Source organism: Trachemys scripta, chromosome 14 (genome assembly GCF_013100865.1).
Source record: "Trachemys scripta elegans isolate TJP31775 chromosome 14, CAS_Tse_1.0, whole genome shotgun sequence".
Classification (NCBI taxonomy): Eukaryota; Metazoa; Chordata; order Testudines; family Emydidae; genus Trachemys; species Trachemys scripta.
Window position 1 is genome coordinate 35,881,810 of NC_048311.1, and position 25,549 is coordinate 35,907,358.

At 49.3% G+C, this 25,549-nt stretch overlaps 1 protein-coding gene across 4 annotated transcripts in view; it reads left to right on the top strand.

Moving 5' to 3' along the window:
* Nucleotides 1-13,335: 13,335 nt before the first annotated feature.
* The window catches only part of LOC117886920 (butyrophilin subfamily 1 member A1-like), a 143,886-nt gene continuing 131,672 nt past the window's right edge, over nucleotides 13,336-25,549 (top strand). Inside the window, exons 1-4 of one of the 4 annotated variants that reach the window (XM_034789067.1) lie at nucleotides 13,336-13,471; nucleotides 19,411-19,537; nucleotides 20,388-20,504; nucleotides 22,146-22,493. In XM_034789067.1, coding sequence (XP_034644958.1) covers nucleotides 19,462-19,537; nucleotides 20,388-20,504; nucleotides 22,146-22,493 — 541 coding nt within the window. In that variant the 5' untranslated portion in view covers nucleotides 13,336-13,471; nucleotides 19,411-19,461. Of the gene's footprint in view, nucleotides 13,472-19,097; nucleotides 19,538-20,387; nucleotides 20,505-22,145; nucleotides 22,494-25,549 lie in introns of those variants that run through there. The other 3 variants (XM_034789068.1, XM_034789070.1, XM_034789069.1) reach the window with 3 other exon arrangements.

Genomic DNA, 25,549 nt, shown 5'->3' on the forward strand with positions numbered 1-25,549 from the left:
GGGATGAGGAGGGATTCACAGGCGTTAGGGGTCTCAGGGGAAGGGGAGTGGAGGGAGGGACGCAGCATGCGGCAGGGACTGCTGGAGAGAAGGGTGGAGTGGAGGAGAGGAGGGACTCACCAGCCAGCAGCAGGCGGTGGGGGCCTTGGGGAAAGGGTGGAGCAGGGAGGGGAAGAGGCAGAGTGTATGTGGGGCCACGATGGCCCAGGCATCTGGTGGTGGGATGACGGTGGCTGTGCCAGGGGAGACTTAGGCTCCCATTTAGATAGTTTTATCAGAGACCCCGGTCTGTACAGGAGAATGGAAGCATGAGAAACCTCAACAACAAGTTCTTTCAGGTACCACAGTGACATTTCCAAATTGCATATTTTGCGTTTTGGACAAAATATTTCACTATTCAATTTTTCACTGAAAAATTGAAGTATCGTGTGTGTGTGTGTTTGTGTGCACATGTTCTCACCATTTCTACCTCTCCAAAGAGATTTTCATGAGAAATGCATATGCTGATTTGATTTTTGAAGTGAACATAAAAATACAAGAACGGCCAACGGTCCAACTAGCCCAGGATCCTGTCTTCCGACAGTGGCCAACGCCAGGTGCCCCAGAGGGAATAAACAGAACAGGTAATCATCCAGTGATCCATCCCCTGTCACCCATTCCCAGCTTCTGGCAAACAGAGGCTAGCACTATCCCTGACCATCCTGGCTAATAGCCATTGATGGACCTATCATCCAGTCACTTATCTAGTTCTTTTTTGAACCCTGTTATAGTCTTGGCCTTCACAACATCTTCTGGCAAAGAGTTCTGCAGATTGATTGTGGATTGTATGAAGAAATACTTCCTTTTGTTTGCTTTAAACCTGATGCCTAGTAATTTCATTTGGTGAACCTTAGTTCTTGTGTTACGAGAAGGAGTAAATAACACTTCCTCATTTACTTTCTCCATACCAGTCATGATTTTATAGACCTCTATCCTATTCGCCCTTAGTCGTCTCATTTCCAAGCTGAAAAGTCCCAGTTTTATTAATCTCTCCTCATACAACAGCCGTTCCATACCCCAAATCGTTTTTGTTGCCCTTTTCTGTACTTTTTCCAATTCCAATAAATTTTTTTTTGAGATGCGGTGCCCAGATCTGCACACGGTGTAGTTACTGGAAAGGATTCTATGGCTCTCTCACTGATGGAGGTACAAAGGAGTAGGTAGAGATGTGGGTACAGGAGTTGAGTCACAGGTCTTTAGATGTTGCTGTCTATGTAGCTAGCATGCTGGATATGTCTAGTAACATGTATTGGTGCTTTGCACTGGAGTGGGTTAGGAACCAGAATGTTCATTTTGAGGGAAATTCAATTTTTATTTTTTCTACTGAATCAGAATGAAAAAAACCCTCCCTGTAACACCAAATAAATATTAATAATTTGGGTTGAACTGAAATGTTTCATTTCAGTAAAATTGTACAGTTCTACTCTGATTTTGACTTTTTCATTGTATATTATAATTGGCGGAGGCTAACAGAGGGAGTTTGCCTGGGAGTTCGCTGCGGGAGAGCCCACTGAGGCTTTCATCTCGCGGGCTTCTGTGAGTTGCTACAACAGCTGAGGAAGCTATTAGAAGGAAGGTGATATGGAAGGTGAGCGTTCAGTTGTTGTAACCTGCACAGATTGTGCCATGTTTGTCTTTCTTCCACAGGACAGAAGCGACTTTGTCTGTACAAAGTGCAAGCTGGTCTCCATATTGGAAGAGAAGGTTCGAGGTCTGGAAAAACAAGTATCGACTCTGCGTTGCATACGAGAAAATGAAGATTTCCTGGACAGACGTCAGGATATGCTTCTACAGGCACAACGTTCTGAAGAATCGGAGCAGGTTGCGCAGAGGGGAGTGAGGGACGGTGAAGAAAATTGGCAGCATGTGACCTCCAGAAGAAGAAAGAGGAGCGTCCATGTACCAGCAATGGAGATACAGGTGAGGAACCGTTTTCATGTTCTCTCCACAGGTACTAATGCGGAGAGTGGAGTACATGATACATCTGAGGGAAGGGAGCAGGAGACTCCACCGATTGGAAGGCATGAGATGCACTGTTCTAGGGATGGGGGTTCCATGACCACCGCTCCCAAGAGAAGGAGGAGGGTGTTGGTGGTCGGGGACTCCCTCCTCAGGGGGACTGAGTCATCTAGCTGCCGCCCCGACCGAGAAAACCGAGAGGTCTGCTGCTTGCCAGGAGCTAGGATTCACGATGTGACGTAGAGACTGCCGAGACTCATCAAGCCCTCGGATCGCTACCCCTTCCTGCTTCTCCAAGTGGGCACCAATGATACTGCCAAGAATGACCTTGAGCGGATCACTGCAGGCTACGTGGCTCTGGGAAGAAGGATAAAGGAGTTTGAGGTGCAAGTGGTGTTCAAGTCCATCCTCCCTATGCAGGGAAAAGGCCTGGGTAAAGACCATCAAATTGTGGAAGTCAACGAATGGCTACGCAGGTGGTGTCAGAGAGAAGGCTTTGGATTCTTCGACTATGGGATGGTGTTCCAAGAAGGAGGAGTGCTAGGCAGAGACGGGCTCCACCTAACGAAGAGAGTGAAGAACATCTTCACAAGCAGGCTGGCTAACCTAGTGAGGAGGGCTTTAAACTAGGTTCACCGGGGGAAGGGGGAAATGGGATACCGTGAGGAAGCACGAGCAGGAGAGTGCAAGAGGGGAGGACTCCTGTCTCAGACTGAGAAAGTGGGACAATCAGCGAGTTACCTTAAGTACCTATACACAAATGCAAGAAGCCTGGGAAACAAGAAGGGAGAGCTGGAAGTCCTGGCACAGTCAAGGAACTATGATGTCATTGGAATAACAGAGACTTGGCGGGATAACTCACATGACTGGAGTACTGTCCTGAAGAGTTTATATCCATCCATGAAGGACAGGCAGGGCAGAAAAGGTGGGGGAGTTGCATTGTATGTAAGAGAGGAGTATGACTGCTCAGAGCTCTGGTATGAAACTGCAGAAAAACCTGAGAGTCTCTGGATTAAGTTTAGAAGTGTGAGCAACAAGGGTGGTGTCTGCTATAGACCACCAGACCAGGGGGATGAGGTGGACGAGGCTTTCTTCTGGCAACTAGCAGAAGTTACTAGATCGCAGGCCCTGGTTCTCATGGGAGACTTTAATCACCCTGATATCTGCTGGAAGAGCAATACAGCGGTGCACAGACAATCCAGGAAGTTTTTGGAAAGTGTAGGGGACAATTTCCTGGTGCAAGTGCTGGAGGAACCAACTAGGGGCAGAGCTCTTCTAGACCTGCTGCTCACAAACCTGGAAGAATTATGAGGAGCTAACTGGGTCTGTGGATGAGGGGAAAGCAGTGGATGTGTTATTCCTTGACTTTAGCAAAGCTGTTGATACGGTCTCCCACAGTATTCTTGCCAGCAAGTTAAAGAAGTATGGGCTGGATGAATGGACTATAAGGTGGACAGAAAGCTGGCTAGATTGTTGGGCTCAACAGGTAGTGATCAATGGCTCCATGTCTAGTTGGCAGCCGGTTTCAAGCGGAGTGCCCCAAGGGTCGGTCCTGGGGCCGGTTTTGTTCAATATCTTCATTAATGATCTGGAGGATGGCGTGGACTGCACTCTCAGCAAGTTTGCAGATGACACTAAACTGGGAGGAGTGGTAGATACGCTGGAGGGTAGGGATAGGATACAGAGGGACCTAGACAAATTAGAGGATTGGGCCAAAAGAAACCTGATGAGGTTCAACAAGGACAAGTGCAGAGTCCTGCACTTAGGACGGAAGAATCCCATTCACTGTTAGACTAGGGACTGAATGGCTAGGAAGCAGTTCTGCAGAAAAGGACTTAGGGGTTACAGTGGATGAGAAGCTGGATATGAGTCAACAGTGTGCCCTTGTTGCCAAGAAGGCTAACGGCATTTTGGGCTGTATAAGTAGGGGCATTGCCAGCAGATCGAGGGACGTGATCATTCCCCTCTATTCGACATTGGTGAGGCCTCACCTGGAGTACTGTGTCCAGTTTTGGGCCCCACACTAGAAGAAGGATGTGGAAAAATTGGAAAAAGAATCCAGCGGAGGGCAACAAAAATGATTAAGGGGCTAGAGCACATGAATTGTGAGGAGAGGCTGAGGGAACTGGGATTGTTTAGTCTGCAGAAGAGAAGAATGAGGGGGGATTTGATAGCTGCTATCAACTACCTGAAAGGGTGTTCCAAAGAGGATGGTTCTAGACTGTTCTCAGTGGTACCAGATGACAGAACAAGGAGTAATGGTCTCAAGTTGCAGTGGGGGAGGTTTAGGTTGGATATTAAGAAAAACTTTTTCACTAGGAGGGTGGTGAAGCACTGGAATGGGTTACCTAGGGAGGTGGTGGAATCTCCTTCCTTAGAGGTTTTTAAGGTCAGGCTTGACAAAGCCCTGGCTGGGATGATTTAGTTGGGACTAGGTCCTGCTTTGAGCAGGGGGTTGGACTAGATGACCTCCTGAGGTCCCTTCCAACCCTGATATTCTATGATTCTATGAAAGGACTGGAAAAATCTGGCTAGAAATCTGGCATGCCATGAGAAGGCAGCAAATCACCAGACAGCATTCCATAGGTGGAAATAGCTTGAGATGAGACTAAGGTTAAAGGCCACCATAGATGATCAGCATCAGGAGAAGATTGCCTCAGAGTCTCTTTACTGGCAAAACATTCTGAGAAGGCTCATTGCCATTGTGAGAATGCTTGCTACCCAAAACCTAGCACTGCATGGCACTTCAGATCAGCTGTATGTGCCAAACAATGGAAACTTCATTAAAATTGTGGAGCTGATGGCTGTACTTCAGGAGCATCTAAGAAGTGATGCTGTATTACAGGAGCATCTAAGAGTCACCACCCAAGAAATGTGCACACGCCACTACCTTGGAAAAAACATTCAAAATGGGATCATACAGTTACTGGCAACAAAAGTCAAACAGAAGATAGTGGCAGATCTGAAGTCAGCAAGATATTACTCTGTTATTCTGGACTGCACACCTGACATCAGCCATATAGAACAAATGACTTTAATGGTGTGTTTTGTAACAACAACAGAACCTAGTGAAAATGTCCCTGCAATGGTGACTGTCAGAGCATTTTCTAGAATTTATTGACATTGATGATACTACAGGAGCTGGTATGACAAATGTGCTTCTTAAAAAGCTGGAAGATACGGGAATTGCGATAGCTGACATGAGAGGTCAGGGCCAGGGACAGCGAATTGTATTGGCTGGTGGTGCCTGGGCTCCAGCAATATTCAGGGCCTGGGGGCCCAGCTCCACCAATGTTTGGGGCCAGGTCTCTCCCCCACGCGCCTCCCCTGAGTGTCTTCTGGCCCCCACTTGCTGCCCCCGCTCACCTCCCCCGGGCCCCGGAGCCTGCAGCTCATGTTGACTCTGCTCTGCCCGCTCCCGGCATCAACTGCTGCTGCAGGTCCTAGTGCCTCCCATCCACTAGTGGCAGGGCAGGCTGCCCTTACCCTGCCCTTCCACCCTAACCCTGAGCCTCTCCAATGCCCCAAACCCCATATCCCCAGCCCCAGACAAAGGCCTCATCCCCCCACACCCCTACCCTCTGCCCCAGCCCCGAGCCCCTCCCACACCCCAAACCCTTCAGCCCCAGCCGGAGCCCTCATCCCCCCGCACCCTAACACTCTGCCCCAGCCATGAGCCCCCTCCTGCATCATGAACCCCTCAGCTCCACCCCACAGCCCTCACCCCTGCACCCCCTCCTGCCCCCAAACTCCCTCCTCCTTCCCACACACACCCTCCCCTTCCCACACACCCCTTCCTGCCCCCAAACTCCCTCCCAGATCCTGCACCCCTCACCCCCTCCTGCACCCCCATCCCCTGCTCCAGCCCGGAGCCTGCACCCAGCACCCAAACTCCACCCCAGATCCCCTCCTCCATCCAAACTCCCTCCCAGAGCCTGCACCATGCACCCCTCCTGCATCCTAATTCCCAGCCCAGGGCCTGTACCCCAGACCTCTTCCTCCCACCCCAACTCCCTCCCAGAGCCTTAGGCAGGTGGGGATGGAGTTTGGGGGGGTGGGTTCTGGGCACCACCAAAATTTCTACAAACCTGCCACCCCTGGTCATGGCTACAATAATTGTGCCAACATGAGAGGAAAGAACAGAGGAGTGCAGACACTGATCTGAGAGTTAAATCCTCGAGCTTTTTTTGTCCCGTGCAGTTCTGATTCATTGAACTTGGTGGTCAGTGATGCAGCATCAGCTTTTAGTGAAGCTGCTGAATTTTTTAATGTAATTCCAAGCATCTATGTATTTTTCTCTGCATCAACTCATTGATGGCAAATTTTGAAGCAACATCTGGGAACATCCTCTCTGACACTGAAACCACTGAGTGCCTCATGATGGAAAAGTTGAGTGGAGGCGATAAAGCCTATCAAATACCAAATTGGGAAGATAGATGATGCCATAATTGCCATTATGGAGGATAATACTATGACAGGAACTGTTCGTGGGAGAACAGTGGCAGAGGGAAATGGAATCACCAGAAACATACATAACTTCAAATTTCTGTGTGGCTTAGTTTGTGGCATGACATCCTGTTTGAAATAAATGTAAGCAAGAGACTCCAAGGTGTTGAACTTGATATATCTGGAGCAATGGAACAACTGGACAAAGCAAAGTCATACCTACAGTTTTACCGGTCAGATGAGGGATTTCAAAATGTTCTGAAGAATGCACAGAAGTTGGCAGAGGAACTTCACACTGAAGCTATTTTCTCACCCATTCAAGAATACAAGAGTCACCGAAGAAGAAGACATTTTGATTACGAGGCACAGGATAATCCCATAAGAGACCCCAAACAAGAATTCAAAGTTGAATTCTTTAACCAGGTGCTAGTTTGTGCAATACAGTCAGTTGAAGAACGTTTCATGCAGCTCAAGGAACATAGCAGTATATTTGGGATTCATAGATTCTAGGACTGGAAGGGACCTTGAGAGGTCATTGAGTCCAGTCCCCTGTTGTATGATATTCCAAAACTCCTCACTATACCTGAAGAAGACCTACACCAGCAATGCAGGGCACTAGAGACAGCGTTGACACATGATGACATGTGTGATATTGATGTGAGTGATTTAGGTGATGAACTGAAAGCCCTTTCAAGATACATTTCAGCAGGATCAACTCCAAAGGCTGTTCTGGAATATATGTGTACAAATAAGATGACCACATTCTTTTCAAATGCCTTTGTTGCTCTGCACATACTTCACTTCCTATAACAGTTGCCAGTGGAGAATGCAGCTTCTCCAAGCTGAAGTTAATAAAAACACATCTACGCTCCACAATGACACAGGAGAGGCTGGTCGGCCTTGCAACCATCTCAATAGAGCATGAGCTGGCCCAGACTGTGGACCTTCAGCAGGAAGCAACCAAGAAGGCACGGAAAGCACCACTTTGATTATTCAAACAGATTAAAATGCCAGTGTTTACTATGCAGACAAGAAAAGTTACATTTGCTGTTCAGGCATTCACCTTGTTCAGGCATTCAAAAGTTAAGTGTTACTTAAAATTTTTGAACAAGGCATTTTAAGTTGTTAGTTCTCCTTTATTGGGGTAAGTAGCAGAGCAGTACCACGAGAGGAGTAGAACAAGAAGAAGGCAGAATTGAGACCTTTCAAAGTTTTGGCCCAAGCGAGGGGCATGGAGGCGTCATTTGAGCTCCCCGCCTGAGGTGCCAAAATGTTGTGGACTGGCCCTGAACGTGTAATAAGAGTTGGTGCTTTGCATTGGAGCGGTGCAGGAACCAGAATGTCCATTTTGAGAGAAATTCCATTTTTATTTTTTGTACTGAATGAGAATGAAAAAAACCTCCCTGCAACACTAAATAAAAATTAATAATTTGGAGTGAACTGAAATGTTTCATTTCAGTAAAATTGTACAGTTCTTGTCTGATTTTGACTTTTTCATTTTATATTATAATCGATAATGTAATGTAAAATAAACTTTGAGACAAAGTTGTTTTAAACTGAAAAACCAAAAGGGAACATTTTAACCTCATGACCTTGGGTGCATGGGGTAGCCCATGGTGAAAATACCAAGGTTAGGGCAGTCTGCAAGAGGAGAGCAGATTCTCTGAAAACTGGTTATCAAGAAGCTGAAAAAAACAAATCACACAGCCCCATTTATTGCATTCCAGCTCTCTGGCTCCAATCAGCACCTAGGTCCAGTACAGTGAGAAGTTATTTGAAACTCTGCTCACAATAAAAAATGTTCTTCTGAACCCCAAAGGGTCAGTCACGTTACCAGGTCAATATTAGTTTGGATCTTACGCAAAATACCACGCTGCCAGCCAATCCTTTAGTGTCTAAAACTAAAGGTTTATCATAAAAGAAAAGGAAAGAACAAGTACATACATAAGAGTTCAAAGTCCATATATCAGATTCTTAGTATTGGGGACTTTTCTGGTTTAAGAGTCCCTCTGGAACACATCCACAGCTTGGAGGATCATTAAGTCCTTTGTTCAGAGTTTCGGTTGTAGAGAAGTTGCTCCAGAAGTCGGAAGCAGGATTATTGAAGACAAAATGGAGATGATGCAGCTACTTTTTATATTCTTTTTGCCATGTGACTTGTACTTCCTATGTCCCAAACACAAGCTTCACAGCAAATGACATGGAAAAGCCTTAGAGTTCTGTCCATATGTAAGCTACTGTGAGGAACTTTCCTGGCTTCTGCACTACCCCGGTGAAGTGGGCTAGCGAAAGGATCTGAGTCCTCGTTCCCACTTCCTTTAGCCAGAGGCCTCCCCTTCCACTCTCCTGTCTGGCAGAGTCCTCGTAACCCCGACAAGGGTGGGCCCAGAATTCCTGGGGGGTTCGACCCCCAACCCTGCTATGGTCATCTAGGACAGGGGCTAGGGTGTCCCCACTCCGGGGTACTCTTTCTGCACTGGGCACCTCCCTGACCCACTGATCATTTCATACAATTTAAAGCAAATAAAAAGTTGTTTAACAATTAATTTTAAAAAAGAATAAGGAGAAATGGGAAAGGTTAAAGGAAAACACATCACCCCGCTCTGTGGCAGGGAACATTACAAACAGTATCTCTGGAACATCAGGGCACTTCACGGTCTGTTCCTTGTAGGTCCCAGGCCTCCTCCTCAGGCCCTGGCTGTGCTGCAGGGATGCTGCTGCTTGGACACTTGCAATGGTGGTGGCCACACACTTCTGAGCTTTGGGTGGTGGGACCCTTCTTCCAGCATCAGCCCCCCATCGGGCTAAGATCCCCCTCCCAGTCTGGCCTGCAAGGACCCTTGGCTGTGGGTGTCTTTCTGCGCTGGGCCCTTGGCCCAGGGTCCCCCCTTGGCTGGCCCCACTTGCTCACCACACCTGGCTCTGTGGCTGCAGCTCTGCTCCCAGCACAGGATCTGCTCTCCCTGGGCTGTGTCTCTGCTCTATGGCTGCTTTTCTGGCCCCTCTGGCTGGCACAGCTCTGCTCCCCAGCTCAACTTGGGCCCCTGCTTTCTCCTTAGCTCGGCCCCACTCTGTCTGACCCAGGCAATTCCAGCTCACATGGAGGACGGGACCCCCCTGGCCTCCTGACTCCCTGATTAGCCTGTCCACCCTGTCAATCAGGCTCAGACGCTGAGGCTGAACTAGAGCATTGGCCTCTCCCCATTCTTTTAGTGCTGGGAGCTAACCAACCAAAACACCCCCACTGAATGTTAGTAAGGGGCAACAGTCCCCTTACACATAGCCATGCCTCTACATGTCTTGCTGGCTCATCAGAGGTAGCCCCTGGATGCTTTCAATGGATCCATTGTGCAGCTGATGGCCCTTGATGGGCCACTGAACAGGCTAACTAGTGCTGATGCCAATCTCTCTGGGGGTGTCACCCAGATACACAGCACAAGTTTGAAATACAGATACACCACACATATTTCTAACTCACAATACAAAGATGATACAAACATATAAATAGAAGAACAGGAGTACTTGTGGCATATAAATGTGATTTCCACTGATACCTTACAGGATATATCTGGTAAGATTCATTGCACTTTTATAATTTTTGTATCAATAATATCGTAAAGTATCCCAAATATTCCATACAGTGTCACAAACCTTATTGAAATGCTTCACTGAAAAAAATCATCCAAATAGACACATTCCCATGGAAAGTTTTGATTTCAACAAAATGGCATTTTCTGACAGAAAAATTGTTTCATTAGAAGTTTTTTACCAGCTCTAATTTTTACAATGAGTGACTAGAGGCCAGGGCAGGCTGCAGGGCAGTGGGGTATCTGCAACATTTTGGAGGAGTTAGTGTCAATTTGGACTTATCACTAGAGCCCTACCACATTCAGGGTCCATTTTGGTCAATGTCATAATCATAGGTGTGGTCAGATGTTGGCTGCATGTGTTTATTCAGTGTGCTGTCCCAGCTCTGCGCAGATAGCAGAGACAGCAGAGCTTAATTAACCTGCCCCGTAAAAAGAGACTCGGTTTTCAGTGAAAGCACCCGGCCAGGCGTATTGTCGACGAAGCACAGTAATAGCACCTGGCTGATTTTACAAGGAGACTAAGACAACTATGCTCGTGACAATGGATGTTGCTCAGTCAGGGGTGGGACTTTCCACTGCTCCCTAGGCTGGTCAAAGACACTCCTTCTGAGATACATCTGTATACACCAATACAAAGAAGTTGCGTATTGCCTCTGACGTATCAAGGTGCCATCCATTGCCTTGTACGTGATGGTTTGATTAAAATATCTCTATCCATCATGCTGTCATCCTGACCTTATCTATAGGAGGGGTCAGTGTGTTCCTGTTCACTTCGGGGAATGTGCTGGTATCTGGGTGGTTCTGGTACCATCCTTCTGGAATGTGCTGGCGTGAGTGCTCTGTGCCCAGCACCTCTTAGGAATATGTGTTTCTGCAACATCAGTCCTGCGCTTGCCAAATTCTGTCAGCAGGGCCTGCTCTTGCTTACGACTTAACTTTGCTTTATATCAGCAAAGTTTTGACTGCTTTAGTTCAGGCCTCAGGCCTCATACCAGGCCTCTAATACAAGGCCTTATGTTTCAGGTCCTCTTCTTACTACATTAGGATTTTTTAAATGGTCAATTTCACGGTTTCAGGTGTTTACCTCTGAAAATTTTATAGTCTTGAAAACATGGGGGTCCCGACCCAAAAAGGGGTTATGGGGGGGGGGGGGTTGCAAGACTACTGTAGGGGACTCATGGGATTGCCACCCTTATTTCTGCACTGCTGCTGGCAGGAACACTGCCTTCAGAGCAGGAGAGCTGCAAGCTGGGCTCACAGTCCTAAAGTCAAAGCCAGTGCCACCACCAGCAGCAGTGCAGAAGTGAGTGTTGCAAGGTATGGGGATGGGGGGGCAGGTTACCATACGTCTGGGTGTTCCCAGCAGCAGGGCTGGTGCAAGGAAGTTTCGTGTCCTAGGCAAAACTCCCACCTTGCGCGCCCCCCACGGCAGCTACCCCCCCCACCAAGGGAGCCCGCCACCCCCCCACCCAGGGAGCCCGCCACCCCCCCACCCAGGGAGCCCCTCCCCACAGCAGCTACCCCACCCCCCTGTAGCTAACCCCGCCCGGGGAGACCCCCCCATCACGGAAGCTAACCCCACCCTGGGAGCCCTGCGGAAGCTAACCCCGCCCGGGGAGCCCCCCCCACCTGCGGAAGCTAACCCCACCTGGGGAGCCCCCCCCCCGTGGCAGCTAACCCTGCCTGGGGAGCCCGCCCCAGCTCACCTTGGCTCCGCCTCCTCCGCTGAGCATGCCGGCACCACTCTAATTCTCCTCCCCTCCCAGGCTTGCGGCGCCGATTGGAGGAGACTTAGAGCGGGGGCTGTGTGCTCAGCGGAAGAGGCAGAGTGGAGGTGATCTGGGGTGGGGAGCGGTTCACCAGTGCGTCCCCCCCGTTACTCTGGGCGGCCCTCCCCGCATCCCCCTGCCCCAGCTCACCTTCACTCCACCTCCTCGCAGGGGTGTCATGTTTGTAGAAATTTTGGTGGTGCCCAGAACCCGCCCCTGCCCAAACTCCGCCCCCCACCTGCACAAGGCTCTGGGAAGGAGTTTGGGTGAGGGAGGAGGTCTGGGGTGCAGGCCCTAGGCTGGGGCAGGGGATTGGGGTGCAGGCTCTGGGAAGGAGTTTTGGGATGGGAGGGGTGCAGAGGGATGGGGTCCAGGGGTGAGGGCTGTGGCTGCAGATGAGGGTTTGGAGTGTGGGAGGGGCTCAGGGCGAGAGTAGGGGTGTAGGGGGTGAGGGCTCTGTCTGGGGCTGGGAATGGGGGATTTGGGGTATGGGAGGGGCTCAGGGTGAGAGTAGGAGTGTGGGGGGTGAGGGCTCTGGATGGGACTGGGGATAAGGTGTTTGGGGTGCTGGAGGGGCTCAGGGCTCGTGCAGAGGGTTGAGGGTGCAGTGGGGACTGAAAGCTCTGGCTGGGGGTGTGGGCTCTGGGGTGGGGCAGGGCTGGGGATGAGTTTGGGGGGCAGGCAGGCTGCTCTGGGACAAGGTCCAGAGAGGAGGACTCCCCCCAGCTCTTTCCCTGCCAGCAATAGCAAGCTCTGGGGTACGAGCCCCCTTTCCCGCCCCCCCCCCCCAGCAGCACACTCACTCCCACCACTGTCACTCCATGTGCTCCTAGGGTCCCTCTCATGTCCTGGAATCTCCCTCGCCTCCCCCATGGTGGGGCGCTGCATGTGCCTCCTCCCCTGCTGTTGCCCCTGACTGTAGCCTCACTGGGGGTGAGGGATGGGGCTGCCTCTTTGCCCAGCGTGGGGCAGGAGCGGTGACTGCGGGCAGGGGGGTCCCCTGTGCTGCTGGAGGGTCCCATTGGAAAATGAAAGGGTCTGAGGGGGAAGGGCAGGCTCAGAGTCAGTCTGCCCTGGCAGTGGACAAGGGGGGCACTAGGACCGTGCGGCAGCAGTTGCTGCAGACAAAGACAGACAGGCTCTGCTCCAGGACAGGCCCGTGAAAGGCGAGCGGGGGCAGCAAGTCGGGGCCAGGGGACACTCGGGGAAGGCTGGGGGGGGGCTGCAGGTGGGGCGGGGAGACGGGACACACGGCCCCAAGTATTGCTGGAGCTGGGCCCCTGGCTCTGAATATTGCTGGATCTGTGGATCTGGAACTGGCTGCCTATGCCTCCTTGCCTGAGTGGGCTTTTTGGCGCCCCCAACCCCTAGGTGCCCTAGGCGGCCGCCTAGCTTGCCTAAATGGTTGCACCGGCCCTGCCCGGCAGCCTTCCACCCTGGTTGGGGGTTGACAGCTTGGGCTGTTGCCTCTCCACCCTGGTCAGGGGCTGACAGCCACCCTCACTTCTGCTCTACCTTCAGAGCTGATCTTCCAGCCAGCAGCCATGGAGCTTCCTGTAGCCAGGAGAGGTTCCCAGAGGTGGATCTGAGATGACTTTGGGAGCGGCCCCGGAGGGGAAGAGAAAGTCCCAGCCCAGGCTGGGACTAGCAGCTGGCACACGGTGCATGGTAGGAGCCCCCAGCTGGGGCACCCCCAGTCCTGCCCCTCCCCTACAATAGCCAGATTTCATGGTCCATGGCACATTTTTCACAGCTGTGAATTTGGTAGGGCCCCACTCATCACACTTCATTCAAAACTTCTTTACAGTCCACAAAAAACAAACAGCATGTGACCGCACCCAGAAAAGAAACGCCTAATAAAAATTTAAACTTCAATCAACCCATTTCTGAGCAGAAGGAAGTGAAACTAAACACTTCTCTGGTCTCTTTCCTGCACTAGAAGCCATGGCTCCTGTGAATCCAGCAAAAACTCTCCAGGGTGAAGTGATTTGTCCCATCTGTCTGGAGTATTTTAAAGATCCAGTGTCTCTAGACTGGTTTCAGAGTAGTAGCCGTGTTAGTCTGTATCCACAAAAAGAACAGGAGTACTTGTGGCACCTTAGAGACTAACAAATTTATTAGAGCATAAGCTTTCGTGGGCTACAGCTCACTTCATCAGATGCATGTAGTGGAAAATACAGAAGGAAGATAGATATATATAAAATATACACATACACACACATGGGACATGAAACGATGGGTGTTACTATACACATTATAAGGAGAGTGATCAGTTAAGGTGAGCTGTTGTCAGCAGGAGAGAAAAATAACTGTTTGTAGTGGTAATGAAAATGGCCCATTTCCAGCACTTGACAAGGAGATATAAGGAACTGGAACGCGGGGGTGGGGGGAAGTTAAGCATGGGGAAATAGTTTTACTTTGTGTAATAGCCCATCCACTCCCAGTCTTTATTCAGACCTAATTTAATGGTGTCCAATTTGCAAATCAATTCCAATTCAGCAGTCTCTCGTTGGAGTCTGTTTTTGAAGTTTTTTTGTTGTAATATTGTGACTTTTAGGTCTGTAATCGACTGCTCCCTGTCCCCTGACTGCCCCGACCCCTCTCCACACTCCTGCCCCCTGACAGACCCCCAGGACTCCCACCCCCATCCAACCGCTGCCTGTCCCCTGACTGCCCCCCCAGAACCTCCAACCCATCCAACCCCCCCTGCTCCCTGTCCCTTTGACTGCCCCCCGGGATCCCAAGCCCCTTCTCCAACCCCCCGGCCCCCTTACCATGCCGCTCAGACCAGCGTGTCTGGCTCCGTGTGGAGCCAGACACGCTGCTGTGCTCTCCCGTGGCGTACACAGCCCCATCCCCCCAGAGTGCTGCTGGTGTGGCACGCTCAGGCTGCGGGGGAGAAGAGGAGGGGAGGGGCTCTGGTTGCTGGAGGCCCCGATGCGAGCGGCTCAATCCGGCCGGGCCGCCCTGTCAGCCGTGCCATCCTCTGTATTGGGAGGGAAATCCTGGACCTTTTGAGGGTTTTACAAATTCCTCCTGGATGGCTATCTAAAACCCCAAAACCCGGACATGTCCGTGAAAATACAGACGTATGGTAGGTAACCCTAGAACAGGGAAAAACTATGCCCAAGGAGTAGAAGGCTTTGGCCCAGATATCCCCTTCAGAAGACATCCCCAGACTGGATTAGGGATACTGGTGTGACCTCACCTTGCAGCCCCCAAAGAAAGAATTGGGTGGACTAAATGGACAGTGCACCTCTCTATTTGAAGCCTAGCAAGGGAGGTACGTGGATCCCACTAGAATTTAAAATGAAAAGTAAGGGAGGGGAGGCTCTACTAGACTGGACAGCTTTAGATACAGTATCAGGCACTTAGGAGGATTTCCACTTCTGAGCCATGGAAGCAGAAATTGACTTTTCCTTTCCAGATTTAGCTAATATTCAGAAAGGGAATCTAGCACCTGCCGTCCAGATTTGAATACCTCAAAATTCAGGAGTGCTCAAGCTCAATTTGGGCAGCTGTTACTTCATTTCTCCCAAATCAAATATACTGAACCACTGTAACTTGCTGTAGAAAAAGTAGGATAAAATTGAGCAAGAAATGCTTCCCAGTGGTTATTAGGGCTGGAATTGCTATTTTCAATAGCCATTGCTTTTTTTTTAGTTTTATTTGTTTAAAAGGAAGACAGTGATATTGCATTGGCAAATTCCCCATAGAAACAAAGAGTGGAACAAAAGAATAATAAAGGCACCTCAACTTTTCCTCATTTCTGGAGGACAGTCTTATGATATGCATCCAGATATCCTCCAATAACACAAACTGAAAATGGTTCCATTTTACTGCAGTTCTGTAACCATATGGGAACCAGTCCTGTTTGTGTTCTGTGCACATCCAAAATTCCTGCTGAATGACCCACCCTGGGAGCGAGTTACCAGTGACCCAGGGCTGGGGCGTCAGGAGGGTACAGTTGCCAGGGGGGAAAGCCCAGGGCTGGGGCAGAAGGGGTGTGTGGGTGGGGGAGGGCCCAGAGCTTGGGTTGCAGGAGGTGTGTGGGGGGGACCCCAGGGCTGGGGCAGCACAGAGGTGTGGGGGGAGCCAAACATTTTTTTTTTTTGCTTGGGGCAGCAAAAAACCTAAAGCCGGCCCTCATCATGATTTTATATAGACAGTCCCCATTTTGAGGGCTTTTTTTTAATATAGGCACCTATTACCCTCTTGTCCCAATTTTTTACACTTGCTGTCTGGTCACTCTATGTGTGACAGATCCAAGGAGCACAGAGATCACACTGTGATTCCTGCAGAGGAAGCTGCCAAAGAATTCCATGTAGGAAATGACCAACCATCATTTTTTATAACCAGACCCTTGGGAACCTCACCTTTCCCCAGCATTAGGGTTTCCTTGAGCCCCAGACAGCCACTCAGTGAGCCTCCACTGGCAAAGAATGAGGGATTTCAGGCCTAAACAGATTTCCCAGTGACTGTGAAGTGTGGCCCTCAATAAATGTCCTAAGGCTAACACACTGGAGTGAGGGTTAGTGAAGAACCCACACCCAACCCCTCCTGCTTCCCATACGCGGAGTCCTGGTCACTGAATGACCCCCCTTCTTGGCGCCTCACCACTTCCACCACCTCCCAAAGCTATAAACACCATGTCCATGCTTCTCCTCTCCTTGTGGACGAGGAACAGTAGAATATAGCTGGGGTTGTCCTCTTGGCACACATCCCCTTCATCCTTTTCTTGCAGAGCTCCTCACAGGGACCAGAAGGGATCCCCACTCTCATAAGACTAAGGACGGGCACTGGAGTGGAGCTTGGGCAGACCCTAGCAAATCTGTCAGATTCAGGAAGCAGGGACTGGGTTGGAGGGGGCAGCAGAGCAATCAGGCATGTAGCAGGGTTATTGCCTCCACAAGGCACTGTCATGGCCTGGGGTGGTTCTGCAGAGGCCCTGCCTCAGTCCCTTTTGAGGCAAATAATCCACAATGGCTCTCAGCAGGGACTCTCAGGACTTCTAGTCTGGAGTTCAGCCTTATCACCCTGAAGACGATCCTCTGCCTTCTCCACAGGCCTCCTCCCTCTGGCCCTCCATAGGCCTCTGTTTTACACACCCTGGTTGGATCACATGACCCCGCCCTTCTTTGTCCCCACCTGGGGAGGAGAACTGGCTATGTCACAGATGGGGCTGAGACCTCTCTCCCTTTATAGGGCCAGCCACACTGTGACTGGCATCGTCCCTCTTCCACGTCTCCTGATGCCACAGGGAAAGAGTCCCAGTCCTGCAGATTTCACTTTGGAAATTATGGCCGTAGATTTCAGTGTGGAAACCTTGTGCTCATAAAGTTTCCATGTTGACATTAATAACAATAATAATAATTAATAATCAATAGAATGTACTGATTTCTATTGCAGTGGCATCTCTGGGCCCCAATGAGAGATTAGGGGCCCATTGTGCCAGGCACCGTACAGACAAGTCAGGCAGAGAGAGCTCACGGTCAGAGTCTAACAAAGATGATATGCAGCAGGTGGCTAAAGAAACAACCGGGGGTTGGAGTAGAGGACAAGTAAAGAGCATTGTGTTTGCATACACTGGCAATTGCGATTGTTAGGTCATCATGGGTGGCCACCATTCCCGATTTCAAAACTGTCCATTTTCTATGGTGCAGACTTAGGTGCCCGCACTTTTCTATGGGGAATGTTTTAGGTGCTGGAGTGTCAGCAGGTACGAGGGGAAGTCCACCAGGGTGACCAGATAGCAAGTGTGAAAAATCGGGATGAGGAGAAGCCCCGACCCTGGCAGGAGCTGCGCTGGTGGGGGAGGGAGGAGGAAGAGAAGCCCCGACCCCGGCAGGCGGTGCGTCGCTGAAGCCCCCAGCTGCCCTAGTGGCAGAAGCTGAGGGGCTGAAGCCCTGACCCCCATCTGTGCGGAGCTGGCCTGAGCCCCTCTCTCTCCCATTCCCCCTATGTAGAGCTGGCTCTCATTCTCAGGCTCTGGAGAGATTCAGCCCAAATCTACCAACCTTGGTATGTTCGTTTCCCCCATCATGACACAGCCATGAATGGATTTAGCCTAGGAGGCAGGGTCAGCATTAACCCCATTTGGCAGGTGGGATCTAGGGCACCCAGAGGTGAAGTGACTTTCCCAAGGCTAAGCAGGGAGTCTGTGGCAGAGGAGAGAACCAAACCCAGAATACCTGGCCCCCAGGCCTGTGCCTTAACCACCCACTGGCAAAACTAAAAGTCAGCACCTATGGTGGGATGGGTAAGAGAAGGGGATGGGGAAGCAGGGGCCTAGCATGCGAAGCCCCTTGGCAGCAGCTGGGGCTCCCCTGTTAAGCAGGCCCATCAAACCTCATCCTGACAAGCCCCACCTCCCCTGCATCTGTACCACCCCAATGAGCCCCCCCAGACACCCGCCCCACTGAGCCCCAACCACCTACACCTGGACCTCCACCCAAATGAACCCCACCTCCCCTGCACCCAACCTCCCACCACCACCACTGAGCTCCAACCACTTTCAATTGGTCCCTACTGCAGACTCCTATTACCCCTGCACCTGGAACCTCCCTGTGCATCCAGATCCCCCACTGAGCTGCCTGCACCCAGACTGCCCCACACAGACCTCTCTCACCCCCATCTAGATCCCCCCACACTAAGTCCCTCTGCACATGGATCCTGCTGCCAGGCTGAGCCTCCCTGCCCACATCTGGTGTGCCTGGCACAAAAGGGGCAGGGCCCCAGGGTGTTTCTGTGGCAGGCCTGGCTCTTGTGCTGTGCCAGGGTCAGGTTCAGCCTCTCTGCCAAGTCCCTGTCCCAGGGGGGCTGGGGTTGCTGCAGGGTATTCTCCCACCTCCATGCAGCCGGTGGCCTGTGCTCCCCACTGCCATGGTGGAGCTTCCACATTTATTTATTGTAAAAAAAAAATTGCAGAATTAAAAAGATTATGCACAGAATTTGATGCAGAATTCCCTCCGGAATATGGGCGCTGTACAGCTGTGATGGTGGGACTTTGAAGGGGGTGCTGGACAGTAGGGGATCTGTGGGTGGGGGAGCTGGGCAGGGGGTATGGTGTGCAGGGTGCTGGGCAGTTGTGGGAGGGGTCTCTGGGCAGGGGGTGCTGGGCATAGCGGGTCTGGGGCATTGGGCATAGGGATCTGTAGGGGAGGTCTTTGCTTGAGGGGGTGCTGGGCATAAGGGCAGAGCACTGGGCAGGAGTGCAGGGCTGGGTGGGCCAGTGTGTGTCTAGCAGTTGTGGGTTTGTAAACACTGCCCTTGTGCTGGGCTGAGGGGGCCACTCCCACTATGCTGCGCCTCATTGCCCCCAACTGGCCCCTCGCTCTGTGGACCGCCCCCCATCACATGCCCTATTTCCCCAATGGGGGCCCACAAATATGTTTGGCACCGAGCCCACAAAAAGTTAATCCGGCCCTGTGATACAGACTGAAATCACCATAGCTTTGCAGTTCCTTTTCTACTTTCGCTTTCTATCTTGGAGAAGGCATCGAGAGAGACTCATTTCACTTCAGCGTCCAACAAAAAATAAATGCCATTTTGGCAGAAATACGGAAGGAAAGACCAGGATTCAGCTCTTTGTCTCTGTAATTTTGCAGTCTCATCACTGAAATAGTGACTGACAATGTAAACTAATTAGAGGAGAATGGATGAGGATTTTAGAAAACCTGGGAACACCAGAGAGAGCTCAAAACTGTTCCAAAGCTTATTTCCTGGATGTGTCAGGTAAGTGAGCTTCTGTCACTTGAATACCATCTCCCTTGTTCTTTGATATCTCCTAGTAGACATTTATTACCTGTGTGAATTATTACCTGCAAAATGATCCAATAATCCCAGGATAAATGTGTCTTACTCTGAATATATAGTTTGCTTTTGAACTATATATTCAAAATGATATATGAGCTATTTTCCCCTCTCCTTTCATTGTAATGTAACTCCAGACTATTCTGATTATTTTATTTAAGAATCTATTTCTTTGTTCCTAAACTTTATTCAAGAAAACTGGACCTGATCCTGCTCTCAATGCTTTCAAAGGGAGATTTGCTATGAATTAACTAATTGTATATTTCTGTTTTGTAAAGTAAGTTACAAACTCTTGCAAATCCGAGTTTATGGGAAGTGTCTTTCTCTGTGGTCCCTGTTACTGAATAACTTTGTTTATGGGACTGAATCATTTTGCCTCGGATATTTTGAAAGAAAAGAAATGGGTAAAAAAAAAACCAAGAATCTCTCTCTCTCTCTCTCTCTCTCTCTCTCTCACACACACACACATATTTTCTCATTTCTTAAAATTTTTCTCCATTGATGGAATTACTACCAACTTTTACACTGATCTGACTTTTTTTAATGTGGATTTTGTAGGGATGGGACAAAATCAGAGTTGTAAAGGAAACAGATTTTCAACTGTAATTGAATGGCTGTTCTAACTCCATAATATGAAAGAGTTCACTTAACAATGCATTTGTTCCCTTTTTTATTTCATGTGTCCTCTTTAATTTTGACTTTAATGATTTAATGTTAGTCAGTGTTATGCTCACTATGATGAGTTTTTTTCCTCCTCCTACCTGTTGTCTAGATCAAGTTACAGTGAAGATGAAGATTCTCTCATTCTCCCACAGCTCCAGAGCCAGCTCCCCACTCCCTGGTTTTATTGTTTTCTTCCTTATTTGTTATGTTCACAAGATGGAATCAGGTAGGCCCCTGAAGTGTCTTAACAACATGCTTCACTCAAAGTCAATGTAACTATTCACAGTGTGTAAACTTAACCACACAGCAAGATCAACACCTTCATTATTCATTTTTTGCCCTGATTGTGTTGCTGCTGGGTTATTTTATTTGCTTCTGGGATAGTGCCCAGGTCTGTTTCTTCACACACATATTTTTAAAAGATTGTCAAAGATGCCCAAAGCATTGGGTAGACACTTATTAAAGAGTTTAATAACAATAATAAATAATAAAATCAAATAACTTAGTAGGTTTCAGATGTAAAAAAGATAAGAGCCAAAGTCTGAGACTAATCTGCACAAAAACATAAGAAGAACCAGAATATAATGATGTCATGTGACTTTTTAAATTGGGCCTGTTAGCTAATACATATATGTTAGGTGTTGTATACACTATATGATTAGGCATTATGTGCACAGTAGTCCTATAATATACATTAGAGAGAGAGAGAGAGTGATGGGAAGTTAAGTTAACTGAATGTATTATGCTCTTCCCACAATTCTGTTCACCAATATCTAATATCCCACAACACTTAACAAATCTGAAATTAGCATTCACAATAGAAAACAGGAAGCCTATCAAAGCAATGAAAGGTGTGTTCTCGCACTGGCTGGGATGTACTTCTACACCCACCTGGTTTGGAACTTGGTATCCAAAACAGGGTTAAGGAAGGTACAGAACAACAAGTTAAGAAACTGGTGGGTTGGATCTTAGGCGATATATAAAGTGCTTTCTCACTTGTGAACAGCCGCGGTATAAGTATAAGTGGTTTGGGGTGTATTTTTCAAGCACACCTTCTGTGTAAGGTTAGCACGCTGCAAGATAAGAACTGCTTCCCAGGAGGAGGGTATGGCTGTCTCCTTTTTGTAGTTTACTGTTTTGTCTTTAGGCAATAATTTTCGCTACATTTGGTTATTTGGTCTCTTGAGCATGTGAAGTATTGAACCATAATAGTCCAAAAATTGGCTCTAGCAATATGGCTATGTCTCAGGAACACCTTGGTGAAAGAATACCAAATATGGCTGGCCAACCCTACCCTTTTTCCTGGTGAAGCCCAGCAAATTTCATGGCAATGTCGGTAAGCGTGTCAATTTGAGAGCACTTAGAAAAACAGGCTGTTGAATAGTAAGCTTGTCTCAATTATACACTGAGCACGTCCATTCCCAGCTCTCTGCCTCAGTTTCTCTGATGTGTGACTGTGACATGGATTGAATACACCTGTCTTCAGCTTCCCACCCCGTGTCAGTACTGTGTGCCTCTGTCATGCATTGGACCTACCAATTCCCACCTCCCTACTCTCTCCCATGCTCTGTGCCTGGGCCATGCACCAAACTTGCCTGTTATCAGCTCCATGCCCCATCTCAGTGCTGTGTGCTTGTGCCATATACTGAGTCTGAGTGTCCTTATAACAGAGCCCCAGTCCTGCTGCCCATGAGCGCTGCTCTCTCTTAAACATTCAGGCTGAAATGTTCCATGCCAGGTGTCTGCCTCTGCCTGAACTTTTTGGAAAGTTTGTCTGAAATGGAACCTGTTGGATGTGTCCTTCATCTCAAATTTCCACTCTCCTCTGAGCTGCTTTTTGTTGTTATTATCCTGGTGCATTTTTCAGCAAAGTTCACAGTGATTGGACCCCATGACCCTGTCACTGCCATCCTGGGTCAGGAAGCTGTGTTACCCTGTCATCTGTCCCCCCCGATGAATGCTACAAACATGGAGGTGAGATGGTTCCGAACTGAGTATTTATCCATTGTGCACCTGTATCGTGATGGGAAGGATCAATATGAAAGGCAGATACCAGAGTATCAGGGAAGGACGGAGCTTTTGAAAGCCGGACTCACAGATGGAAATGTTCATTTGAGGATTCTCAATATCAGACGCTCTGATGAAGGACAATACCTCTGTTTTGTTCAAGACGATACTTTTTATGAAGAAACCGTATTGGAACTGCGAGTAGCAGGTCAGTAGCTTGTGACATTTTAACCTTTGTGCAGTTTGCGGGCTTTGTTCTTTCCTATTGTTACTGAAATATCGGGTCCACCTAGCTGAGAGCCAATAACAGCCAGACAGGGATAAGGAGGAGTTGCTTTATTCTGCAGAAGAAAGGAGAGCTTTGCACCTTAGTACAAAAACTCTGTTTTACACGCATTTTACAGATCCTTTATACACATTTAGACAAAGGTCCTTGCAGTGTTAACACTTGATCGGTGGTTGTCAGACCCGTGCTTTTGCTATCTGGTCAGTGAAAACCGGCTTGGGACCAGCTCCAACTACCTTAAGGCCTTGAAGGGAAGACAGTTGAAAAGTTCAGGCTACTGTGTACTTGAAGTGTTTGCTTCCTCCTAATGGCCACTGGTTGACATAAAGGCTGCTCTGTTAAGGGGGGGGGGGGGTCACTAGTAACTTTCACACTATTATAACAACTGTAACTCCCTGCTTGTGAAATATTTTACAATAACACAGTGTATCTAACTTTCAGCAAACAGCCACTTTCATACTAGGGAAAATATGTTGGAAACTTTCCCAACATGTTATTAAAAACATTTTCAGGATGACCAAGGCACTTTTTTGCCCAATCTTAATTGACCCCAAAGCAATCTTTAGTTAAGAGGGAAAGGACTTCTGGACAAATATGGCCTTCCAGTTGCTCTGCAGTCATTTCTAGGATGTGTGGCTAAGGTGGGAATGCCAGACTTTTACGGCCTTCTCATTGGTTCATTGTTGGTTGTTGTTTCGGGGTGTAGTTAAAATCAAATGCAGCGTTCTTATTGCTGAGGCTGTATAATGATGATGGTGGTGGTGGTAGGTGTGATGGGCTCCCCTGGGGTGCCACCTGGAACTGGGGTACAGCTGAGCCCTCTGTCTCACCAATCTGGGTTCCCTCTTGCACTGTGATGTTGTGACAAGCTGCAAAGCCCTCCACACTTGCACTCACACCAACATCCACAGGCAGGGACCACACCCAGCTGTATTCATGAATGCATCTGTCCAGGCACTTATGAACCAACAATAGTGAGGCTTCAGGCAAAACACTGCCCCCCCACCCCAGCTGCCCAACCTAGGACCCTGGAGCTGTACCGTCCTGCCCTGGTCAAAAGCCTGACCAGCAAGATTATTACAATTACCCACTCCCTCGATGTGGAGAGGAATATGCACAAAACCTTTGTTAACTGAACTGAGATTTTTCCCAAACACTTCACTCAACCCACACTGTTTTAGGTAAAAAATATATAATAGATTTATTAACTACAGAAATACAGATTTTAAGTGATTATAAGTGATAGCAAACAGATCAAAGTAGATTACTTAGCAAATAAACAAACACACAATCTAAGGCCTTGTCTACACTACGAGAGTAGTTCGATTTTACTTAAATCGAATATTTTGAATCGATATTGCAAAGTCGAACGTGTGTGTCCACACTAAGCACAGTAATTCGACTTTGTGAGTCCACACTAACGGGGAAAGCGTCGACATTGGAAGCGGTGCACTGAGGGCAGCTATCCCACAGTTCCCGGAGTCCCCGCCGCCCATTGGAATTCTGGGTGGAGCCGCAAATGCCTTCTGGGTAAAAAAAAAAGGGGCCAGGGTGCTTTTGGGTAACTGTCGTCATCCGTCCATCACTCCCGCCCTCCCTCCCTCCCTGAAAGCGCCGGCGGGAAATCATTTCGCGCACTTTTCAAGTCATTGACAGCGCGGACGCCACAGCACTGTGAGCATGGAGCCCGCTGCAACCATCGCTGCAGTTGTGGCCGCTCTCAACGCCTCGCAGCTTATCATACAGGTTGCCCTGAGGCAGATGCAGAAAAGTCAGGCGAGGAGGCTACGTCAACGCGGTGATGGGCTGAAGTCTGAGAGTAGCACAGACCTCTCAGAAAGCAGGGGACCCAGCGCCGAGGACATCACGGTGGCAATGGGTCATGTTGATGCCGTGGAACGGCGATTCTGGGCACGGGAACAAGCACTGAGTGGTGGGACCGCATAGTGCTGCAGGTCTGGGATGAATCACAGTGGCTGCGAAACTTCCGCATGCGGAAGGGAACTTTCCTTGAACTTTGTGAGTTGCTGTCCCCTGCCCTGAAGCGCAATGACACCCGGATGCGAGCAGCCCTGACTGTCCAGAAGCGAGTGGCCATAGCCCTGTGGAAGCTTGCAACGCCTGACTGCTACCGGTCAGTCGCGAGCCAGTTTGGGGTGGGCAAATCTACCGTGGGGGTTGTTGTGATGCAAGTAGCCAAGGCAATCGTTGATGTACTGCTGCCAAAGGTAGTGACCCTGGGAAACTTGGAGGCGATCATAGATGGCTTCGCAGCGATGGGATTCCCAAACTGCGGTGGGGCCATAGATGGAACTCACATCCCTATCCTGGCACCGGACCACCAGGCCAGCCAGTACATTAACAGAAAGGGCTACTTTTCCATGGTGCTGCAAGCACTGGTGGACCACAGGGGACGTTTTACCAACATCTACGTGGGATGGCCGGGCAAGGTTCATGACGCTCGTGTTTTCAGGAACTCTGGTCTGTTTAGACGGCTGCAGCAAGGTATTTACTTCCCGGACCACAAAATAACTGTTGGGGATGTGGAGATGCCTATAGTCATCCTCGGGGACCCAGCCTACCCGCTAATGCCCTGGCTCATGAAGCCCTATACAGGTGCCCTGGACACTGAAAAAGAACTCTTCAACTACCGGCTGAGCAAGTGCAGAATGGTGGTGGAGTGTGCTTTTGGCCGTCTCAAGGGGAGATGGAGAAGCTTGCTGACTCGCTGTGATCTCAGCGAAACCAATATCCCCATTGTTATATCAGCTTGCTGTGTGCTCCACAATCTCTGTGAGAGCAAGGGGGAGACCTTTATGGCGGGGTGGGAGGTTGAGGAAATTAGCCTGGCTGCTGATTACTCACAGCCAGACAGCCGGGCGATTAGAAGAGACCAGCGGGAAGCGCTGTGCATCCGGGAGGCTTTGAAAGCAAAGTTCCACAGTGAGCAGGGTAACCTGTGACTTTCTAATTTTGTG